Raw genomic sequence first — 10,920 nt, 5'->3', positions numbered from 1 at the left:
ACACAAAGGGATATCTGTGCTCTGCCCACCAGGGGTATCGAATCCCAGTTTCTAGCGTTGTAATACCTTTTGCTGTCTACAGCCAGTTGTGGGAAGATAGTCACCCCAATATTTAAAAATTAAGAAAAAACTCTCAACCTCACCCTTTTGATGAGTATAACAAAATTATGTTAAATAAGGCAGTCTAGAATGTTATTAACTACAATATATACGGATTTAGTAAGGGTGTTCAAAGGCTTTTTATGCAATTTTGGAATTGTGTACAAAAATGGCAAATTAAAACAAGTAGAATTTATATCTATGTTTCATTTTTAATCGATTTCTTCAAATTAATGATAACTGTATTTTTGTTTAATGTACTTTGATAAATATTTTACTTGTATTAATTTCATAAATTAAAATTTGTGCATTTTTAGATACAAAACCAGAATTACAACCTGCTTTATCAATAAGGATAATAATAATAAATTATTCTTGAATTTCTCTAATTCTATTATTCACTATATTTTTTAAAATATATATTTTATATTTAGATAAATTTAGATTTAGATATTGTTTTCGTGGAAAGCAGAGTATAGTTAACTATTTTTGACAAAAGAAAGGATTTTAGTTCTCCATCTTTGGTTTACCCACTCCAAACAGTGTAGTTCCGTTTGTATTATTAAAATGAATTGTTATTTCTCAAATAAAAAGATATTTGACAGTTTGTAACTATTAATTCCATTATGGATAATGTTCAATTATTAACAAACAAATTAAAACAATAATGGTTACAAAGATCGGCAAATAAAAAAAATTACGCACTTTTATAATAAATATAATAACATATTAAAAATAAATTTTTGATTACTGTAATTACGTTCTGGAAAACATAAAGAGCTCGCTACTTACTTAAGGTCTTTCCAAGTTTGTCAATAGTTAACTATAAATGTCTTAGGTAGTTGTTCAGTATGCTGGGACGGGAAGACCAACTTCAGGTAACTAGGCTTATCTCACCTCACCCGATTTATACTTGAACATTTCTTTCTTTTTCTTTTCGAAAGAAAGAAAGGTGGGTGTGTGTGTTTAAATAATTATTACAGAACTATTGAGGTAAGAGTTCTAGTTCTATTTAACACCACTGAACATCATTTTATAATAAATATTAAAAGGTTGGAGTTTTTAAAATTGTAGAAATATAGGGTGGTTTACTTCTATTACTACAAGTTTTTTCTTTATGTCTAAAGATTGGGGTTGACTGCCTTCCCACAACTGGCTGCAGACAGCGAAGGACGATAGGAGTTAAGACGTTGTGAGTTTAAACACTTATCTTCTAACCCCTAATTGATTCTCCGTGGCTGCTAACTAGTTCGACATCTGCGTTTGGATCAGGTCTGATAAATGGAATATCCCCAACGCTTTTGGGAGCCGTGACCATATACATTTTCCGCGATGACTTAATGGTAATGACAAGAACTGGTAATAGACAATTTTTTTAGAACATTGTGTGTACATTATTTGATATTCAACCGTGGCTAGCGTATATATATAATCAACATATACTAAATCAAAAAGCACATTTATCAAATTTATGTTTCCAGTTGGTATTAATATTTAAAATGTTACTTAATTATTAAAATTAACTATTAGACGAGTTGTTAGGTTCCCTCTTATTATTATAACTTTTAAAAACAGGATCTCGATATCCGTAGTGGGCACAGCACAGATAGCCCATTGTGTAGCTTTGTACTTAATACCAAACAAACAAACCCTCTTTATATATATATATAAGCTTTCCTTTTCCAAATGTTTGTTCTTCGTTTATAATTAGTCTTATGAATTTTATACAATTCAAATAACTGAAGAAAGGATATAGTACTCTTTTGTTTTCAGTTTTAAATCAAACAAATTAAGTCCGAAAGCAGGTAAAGTTATGCTTTGAAAATTCCATTCTGATTCCCATTTCCTGGCCTGGTGGTTAGGACACTCGATTCGCAATCTGCGTGTTCGAATCCCTGTCACATCGAACATGCTCGCCCTTTCAGCCGTGGGGGCGTTATAATATGATTCGTTGGTAAAAAAAGAGTATCTTTGCGCGAAAAACAAAACCAATTTATCCCCCCCCCGGAACAGCACATGCAGGCCTTGTATAGCTTTGAGCTTAACAACAAAAGAAAGAAAGCTTCCAATTTTGAGTAAGACCAAAGCAGAATTATATTTTGGGTAATTTAATGTCACACACATAACTCTCTCTGGAGTTCCTAGAATAACGTTCATCTCTATCTGTGTCGAACATGACTGTAGTACACAAGGTTAAAGCAAAATGAGTTTTCGCCAGGTGTTCTTAGCGTATTCTTCACAATTACTAGTTTCTAACATTCGGAACACTAGAAACTAATTGTAATTCCAGATTGCATAGAGCGCTTTCATTTTAAAGTTTAAGGAAATCGTTCCGTTTTAGAAATAAGGATTCTCGTGGTTAAAGTATTTTAGGAAAGGTGCAAAATTTTCCAGAGAAAAATGATCAGTAACTGTTAAAAAGATACGGCAATATTTAAGATTCATAAACATGGGAAAATTTCAAAGCTATATTAAATGCTGTATATAACATTAAACTTACTGAGCCAAAATCGCTAGTATTAAGAAAACACATACAACAACAGGACTAGCGGATGTTTATACACTAGACTAAAGTCGAATTTTATATTTCAGGTTAGAGTTCAAATCCTACACGGAAATGATAGCATTTTGTATACTCGGCCAAGATGAGATACATTTAGTCATTGGTACCTATTGGATAGCTTCAGGTCTGACCTGAAAAGGCATTTTCAGAAAAACTGAACAATTCCAATGATTTGAATGACGTGATGATTACATATCTTCAACCTATTCGTAGAGAACAGCCAGATTAGATAAAAAGAGAAAAAAAAAATGATTGCATACTTGTGTATCTACACATTATTGAAAAGCGTAATAAAATAATTAGTTTAAAGTAACTAAGAGCCATCAACTTGTAACCATTTAAATTTAAATATCTTTAAAGTTATGTACAGTTTAATACATTATCAGGTGGACACAGAGTGGATTAAATATTTGTGTTGATTATGCAGAGTTCTTTTCACCAAACACAGCAATTATGTCCTCCAGTGGAACAGCGGTATGTCTGCGGACTTACAACGCTAGAAACCGGGTTTCGATACCCGTGGTGGAAAGAGCACAGATAACTCATTGTGTAGCTTTGTGCTTAATTACAAACAAACAAACACAGCAATTAAGTCTTATTTTTAAGGAACCACTTCGTGGATGCTATACTCTGACTGACTCTCTTCTCTGGCTTAAACCTTCTTTGGCTGAGGCAGCAACATGAAGGCTGTAATGGTATTATCACATTGAATCGTTCTTACTTCTAATGCTAAGTTTATTCTATGTTCAACTAATCCCAAAAGTTTTTGTTTTTCATATATATCTTTCTCATAGTTTAGGGATAGTACCTTCAAGGCCACTAACAAGCCAAATATGTTGAACCCAAAACACACATTCAAAGTTCGACCAGATTCCACTTTGAAGATTGCTCTTTGACCTTTCAGTTATTAATAGTATGATATACACGTTTTATTTATTTTTATAGAGAGGTCTCATCCTTCCCACTACGTGAAAAATAAATTACTAACACTTTCACTACACATTAACATTTTATCTTTGGCGCCAACTTTCTTTATTATAATGTTTTTTTTCCCACTTCATCATCAACATCCCAGTCTTGACCCTGATCCTGTAGACATCTCTCAAGTCTTTCAATATTATGTTTTCTATGGATTTTGATGTTTCCTTGGAATTCCTTGTTTTCAGTGGCTGTCAAGCCTTCTTTATTTGTGACTTCTAATATTAGATCCCTATTTACGGGTTCTTGCTTGCTCCTAGATTTTATATCAGGAGCTGGAGCAGGTTCAATGCATACCGTGTGTTCCTTGGATACACGAAGATCAAACTGTCCAGTTTGAAGGACACAAACACCATTTATTATCTCTTCATCCCCTTTTTTAAGTGGTTCTTCTTCATTGTTTTCACTTTCACTGCAGAGATCACTATCAGGAGACATTTCCATCCCGGGGTCTACCCATTGTGGCATAGCAGGCTTTCTCCTTTTACTGCTACTAGATGGCGCGCTCACTGAACTTTTAAAATCTTCTTGTTCCTGCCGCGTATCGTACGAAGACAAAGACTCTCTGTCACTACTTTCTGACAGACCTCGGTCGTATGAATAGCTCGAGTCTTCATTGAGCTCGCTGTTTGTATGATCATCAGTTTCACCAGTTACAGTTTCTGAAGTGAATTGAAAATCATAAGCGTTGTTACTTCTTCGGGGGAAGAGTTGACTAGATACACTCAAATCTAATGTACCGAAGCTATCATTGAAGGTAGATTGCCCAGCAGTGTTCTGATAAGTTGAGTACATTTTATGAAATGTATTATTGCCTTTGTTTCGGGTCAGCTCTGCAAGCCTGTGATTTAAAATCATTCGAAACTGAACAGGGTCGAATTTTGTGCCCTCTTTCACCCCTGACGCTAGGTGCTCTGGATTTGTTTCACTGTCATCATTCTTAGATAGAGGTTGTTGTTTGAGACGCATGCGATGATTGTGAAACCAGTTGGTTATTGTTCGCACTGATAAATTGAGCTCGCTGCTCAGAAACTCAATTGTTGCTGTACTTGGATACGGATCCATGGAGAACACTAAACGTAGTGCTTCCTTTTGCTCCTCAGAAAATAAGATCCGTTGTTTTTTGGTTGAAAAATATTGAGATGGAGGAGGGAAAGCATGATTATACGTGTGGTTTTCGTAATGAGACCAATTGCCATCCATGTAGGTTTCATTCTTTCTTCTTTTGTTTGCTAGAAATTTTAAAACAACAGTGATTAATAAAATATATTGAAATTTTACCAGGAAAAAAATAATAATTGATACTGATAGTAGAGTTTTACAAATAAGTATTTGGTGACGAATGGAAATTTCAAGTACAATAACGGAAACTTTACAGAATTAATAATATAGTATTGTAAAAAACAAAAAAAAACGTGTTTACATTAAGGTTGTAGATATCAGTCGTTTGCCTGATTAGTAGCCTATACGACCATTTAAGTTAGAACTAATTGATAATAAGGTTTAGGTGATTGTATTGTGAAATCGAAGTACGTTTACGATCATAAAAAATATCTTGGTATTATTTCGTTGTTTCTTTATTAGTTATTTCGTATTGTAAACTGCTTTGCAAATTATTTTGTTTTTAATCTAATATTGACTTTGTAAAAGATAGAATATAAGTTTGTTTACACAGTATCCTACAGAAATGGAAAGATACGCGCATCATGAGCACATTTAATTAACATTAAAAACATGCAAGAAATTTTCTGATTATTAAAAGTAAAAAAAGTACTCCACCTCCTCTTCTCTGATTTTTAAGAGCTTGCAGCTTTTCTAGGTTCTTTGTGTCATTTAACCACAACTGCATACGGATAAAAGGTTCTCTTCCTTTAATACTGAGCATGTGCCATGGTTTTGGTTTTGATAATAATTCACTAACAGATCCCTGAGATAGACCCAGAACAACCTCACCAAAAATCTGAAATAAAGGAGATCATATATAGACATAAAAAACTTCATTATTTACCGTTATACATTTTTTTTTCAAAACAATTGAACGTTTTTTAATGTATCATTTCAAATAAATATTAGTTTGTTTTGAATTTCGCGCAAAGCTACACGAGGGCTATCTGCGCTAGCCGTTCCTAATTTAGTAGTGAAAGACTAGAGGGAAGGAATCTAATCATCCCCACCCACCGCCAACTCTTAGGCTACTTTTCACCAATGAATAGTGGGATTGACCGTCACTTTTTAATGCTCCCATGGCTGAAAGGGCGAGCATGATTGGTGGGACGGGGATTCGAGCCCGCAACCCTCAGATTACGAGTGAAGTTCCCTAACCACCTGGCCATGATGGGCCTTTATAAATATTAGTACGCTGAGAAAAAAAAAAGATAAGATATGCTGAACAAATTTGTTTACTGACACTAGACAATTTCAGCTTGTTTGTACAAAAGGTAACTTTGAAGACACTGTAAACCTTAAACTATGTAACTTTAAGCTCTAGAAGTAAAGGGACAAAAACATAACTAGTTCATAAAAGAAATTTGTTGAAAAGAGCGTAAAAAATCAAACTGTACATGAAAGCTCATTTACAGGGCAAAGAGAAGCTTGAAAGAAGTGCTAGTATGCGTGTTATGTCTTGTTTGCTCACGAACTTTCGTGTGTGTGGTAAATCAGAGTGAAACGGTCTTTATTTTAAGTAAAATGGTTTATTCAGTTGGAAACTGAAGTTTGACATATATAATTTTTCTACGCTAGTGTTTTAAACCGATTATTTTAGGATGAACAGGTGACTCGCAGACATAATTTGAAATATAAACTTTTTGTTTCATTGGTGATATGTTAATGCTCGTAGATTAATTTTATCTGTAACAATTCGTTTGTTCTAGTTCTTCAACAGAAAAATATACTTAACTTAAATTTTCCTTATAACGCTAAAAAGTTAGCTCATTGTTTGTTTGGTTTGAATTTCGCGCAAAGCTACACCAGGGCTATTTTCCCTAGCCGTCCCTAATTTAATAGTGGTCAATCCCACTATTCATTGGTAAAAGAACAGCCCAAGAGTTGGCAGTGGGTGGTAATGACTAGCTGCCTTCTCTCTAGTCTTACACTGCTAAATTAGGGAGGGTTAGAGCAGATAGCCCTCGTGTAGCTTTGCGCGAAATTTAAACCCAAACTGTACCAAACGGTAAAAAAAAACCCAACTGGCTAGTTAATCCTTATTTCAAGCTTGTATTTCTCATAAGATCACATCATCATTCACTAAAACTGTTCTCTATTTCGATAACATCTTCCTTATTCTTCACTTGAGCCGTCTAATAATTTGTTTAGAGGAATTGTACCCATTTCTCGGTTATTTAAGAAAAATCTTAATATAACATTAAGTCCAGCGCCTTCCGTCCACACCCATAAACGTGTTGTCCATGATAACAAGCAAACATTCAGGCTACAAAAGAATACAGGTTGTTTTTTTATAAACCTGCTCGAAGACATAACGTAGAAAATCATAAAATTTTAGTTATTTGTACTAATGACGGATTGTTTAAAAGTTGACCGTTTCAAAACAACTTGGTGGTTAGTGTGCTGGACTGCAGAACAGAGGTTCTGTGGTTCGAGCCCAGTTACTGTCAAAAAAAAAAATCACAGTCCGCACTTTGGTACCGTGGGTGCGTTATAAGATTGACGATCCAATTCCACTGAAAAAGTCGGAGGTGGATAGTGTTGACCAACTGCTTCATCTCTGGTTGATTGTTTGGGACTTACTGGCGCAAAGCTACGGGACTACTTGCGCCCCTCTCTGGCCAATCATTTCAAAATTAGGGTCAATTAATGCAGATAGCCCTCGTGTAACTTTACGCGAAATTCAACAAAGTGCATCGGCCATGTTAATATTTAAAAAGTTCTAATGTGTAGTATCGTATAATAATCTAACGTGCTTTCAGTTCAAAATTATTTATCTTGTCGTTTATATAAACAAATTACATTAGTAATCAAAAATAGAATACAAAATCAAAGATGATGTGGAGGTTTGTTTGTTAATATAATTGAATACAGTAGAAAACTTATCAAGACGAATTAAAATTATGTAAATGAATGTTATTTATGTTGGTTGTATATGGTTACCTGAGGTACAGCAATATTATTCAGTTTTGTGACTAAATGTTTAGGTTTAGACCATCAGGATTTATCATTAATTTCGAGTCTTACTGTGAAAGTTTTATATGTTTAAGTACATTTAGAATGTGGGCATTAATAGGATTAAAGGCTAATCGAAACTTAAGTAGAAGTTGTGTCATAAGAAAAAAACCCAGGTAGAATTAATAACCACTAATCAACTATAAATAACGTGTAACGCAAGGTAAAATAAAAGCTAGTTTTAGTAAACAGTCTGTATTTTGTGATTTTGAAACATTATTCTGTAAACACTGTTTATTAGTACGCTAACAAACACATCACATGTATCGATAACATTTAAATTTGCATTTTTGAGTTCCCTTCAAGGTGAGGTACGATTAGATCATTGTCGAGGGGTATCACAGATTTTTGATGTCGTTACAAGGATTTGGTGTTTTTCTTTTCAGGGGTTGAGTAGTCTGAGACACACTAGAGATGTAAATAAAAAGAGAGTCCTAAAGGAAGGAGATAAATGTCTGCTGAAGCTAAGAATACTTTGCAGAAGTGTCGACTTCTGCGATGACAGCCTTGCTTCTGGAATCAGATAATTCAACAGCCTTTCAAAGATTGAGACTAGCACACAATTATTTATAATGGAAGACCATTAGCTACAGGAAGGAAAAACAACCTTCTGGAGAAATGAAGATGGGCTTAAAAGTAGATAGTTAAAGAAAGTCATCCCAACAGCTGGCAAAGACACTAATAAAGACATCTTGACTAGTGTTGCAAGGCTGCAAAAATGAAATGGACCCTAAATGGTGTTGTGGAAGGAAGTATCTCTGCGTTTGTTTCAAAAGGAGATTTCATTGGTCTGAGGCCAGTGTGTACGAATAAGTCCATTTATACCTGGAGAGAAGAATAACTGATAAATATTATTAAAGGCAATATGAAAGTACCTTGTGCAATCAAGAACAGTGAGACTTAATTTTTACAGTGCAGTAGAGTGACAGGTTACAATATTTAATCTTCTTATAAAGATGGACGATCTGCGATAAAAATCCAAAAGAACGGTAGAAGTCCTTACATGTTGAATGTGTCCCGCACTCTTATGTAAACATCTTTATAAAATCAGTTGGAAGATTAAGTATGATATTAATTACCTATCATCGCACTGACACGGGGATGCATATCCTTCAGGCTGCTTCGGATCACAAAATCGTCGGCACCACTAGTGATTGAGAAAGGGGAATTTTGACAAAAGCATAACTATGAAAACAATAATTTGGACTGACCCCGTAAAAAGTAGCTATAAATAAGGTCATTTCACACCCACAAAAGAAGTGTGGCCTATACTGTATAACAGCTCGGGACAAACATACGTAAGGTACATTCATTAATCAGTTTACTACCAGAAGGTATCTTCACATAAGGATTTAGCGTAGCTCTGGATATGCTAAATTCTTAATATAAAATATTTTATCTAGTTCTAAGGAGGGCATGGTTAATGAATTATGAGGTTCAGTAATCACTTGAATGAGTATAAGGATAGCCTTACGTCTTAAATAAAACGTTAAAATACTGTTTATGTAAGCATTAACTAAAAGATGCAGACATGACAGATATAGAATATACGAAAAATGAAGACACACTGAGGAATACCTAGATTGTGAGGAGAAAAAAGTTAATCCTTTAAAAGTATGGGATGAGTAACAGGTGGAGGCATAATTAAGAGTTTCTGAAGTCGCCAGGACATGTTGGTAGATCATATTGCCTTACGGTCTGGAATACAGTTTCTAAAGGCGATTATGAAGATTTAAGAGACGAATTTCTCTCTTACGAATGCCTGGTTGGACACACTGTTGTTAACTTACTTTAGCACTGTAGATACACTTTCTGGCAATTTTGGTAAACCTACTGGAGGAAAATGTAACCAAAATGACACGTATGTCTTCAGACAACATAGAGGAAGAATATCTTAACTTCTTCACTGCTATGGGTAAATATACGTTCTTCCCTAGAGCACTGCCGTGGATATACATGCATATATATACATGTGTGTGTGTGTGTAACACTTTACAACTTTTGTTTTAACTTTTAAAATTGAAAAGTATGATATTAACTACATGTAAGTTTGGAATATTTCAAGTTTCAGATTAAGTAACGAAATACTACCTTTTGATCTGTGTTGTGTACTTAGAAATAAACGTGGGAGGTAAAGAATTAAGATAACTAGGTCTTCAGGGAACGTGGGGAAAGGAACATTTGTTAGGTTGCAACTATGTTTTTACTAATAAGTTGGCCTGGCACGGCCTGGTGATTAGGATACTCGACGGGTCACGAGCTCAAATCCCGTCATCAAACATGCTCGCTATTTCAGACGTGAGGGCGTTATAATGCTAAGGTCAGTCTCACTATTCGTTGATAAAGTTGGTGGTGTTGGTTAGCTGCCTTCCTTCTAATCTACCACTTAAAAGGGACGGCTAGCATAGATAACCCTCGGTAAAGAAACAAACAAACAAAGCTTAACAAGCTCCGTTTCTTTAACTAGTTTATATTTTGAACTGTGTTTACCGTATTTATCATTACTTAATGCAGTAAATATTGGTGAAATAGAACAAATTGTGACATCTCTAAAGCGTGGATGTCTTTCTCAATGTTTTCTGTGAAAATTTGGTCAGCGTTTTGCAAGTGTCCGATTAAGAGGAACAAGTTGCTTGTAACAGAGATCACAAGTTAAATAATTTTTGTTAATTTATTCAGCTAAAAAAGGTAATTGTCTAACTGATAATCTTGTTTGTTACTAAACACAAAACTACATGATAGGCCACCTGTCGAAACTCGATTTTTAGCGTTTTTTAGCTCTCAAACTTATCGCTGAGCTACTGGGGCAAAGTGTCTTTTTGTAACGTAAAACTAATTTTGCTCTGTCCTTCGCGAGGAATCGAACACCGAATTTTAGCATTGTAAGTCCGTAAACTTAACACTGACCTACCAGCACCACTATTAAGAATCTAGTATTTTTTTTATATGATTATACTACTAATGTTTTGGAAAGGACGTGACTAGCTTAGACTGTGTATGAAGAACTAACAGACAACTTTAAAAATAGCTACTAAAGTTAATTCCTGATATTTTAAAAAGTGTTATGGAAATATGAAATTGCGCTTTGATGCTAAAGTAAA

The 10,920-nt window shown here is 34.5% G+C and overlaps 1 protein-coding gene across 9 annotated transcripts in view; it reads right to left on the bottom strand.

The window, feature by feature from the left end:
- Positions 1–1,039: 1,039 nt before the first annotated feature.
- Positions 1,040–10,920, bottom strand: part of LOC106478485 (homeobox protein cut-like) — a 153,296-nt gene continuing 143,415 nt past the window's right edge. For all 9 annotated transcript variants that reach the window (XM_022382094.1, XM_022382093.1, XM_022382091.1 and 6 more), the window contains 2 exons: positions 5,420–5,600; positions 1,040–4,872 (listed from right to left, as the gene is read on the bottom strand). In XM_022382094.1, coding sequence (XP_022237802.1) covers positions 3,698–4,872; positions 5,420–5,600 — 1,356 coding nt within the window. In that variant the 3' untranslated portion in view covers positions 1,040–3,697. The remainder of the gene's footprint in view (positions 4,873–5,419; positions 5,601–10,920) is intronic.

Source organism: Limulus polyphemus, unplaced genomic scaffold (assembly GCF_000517525.1).
Source record: "Limulus polyphemus unplaced genomic scaffold, Limulus_polyphemus-2.1.2 Scaffold216, whole genome shotgun sequence".
In the NCBI taxonomy this organism is placed as follows: Eukaryota; Metazoa; Arthropoda; class Merostomata; order Xiphosura; family Limulidae; genus Limulus; species Limulus polyphemus.
The sequence above is the reverse complement of the archived record's forward strand: the minus strand, read 5'-3'. Positions and strand labels throughout refer to the sequence as shown.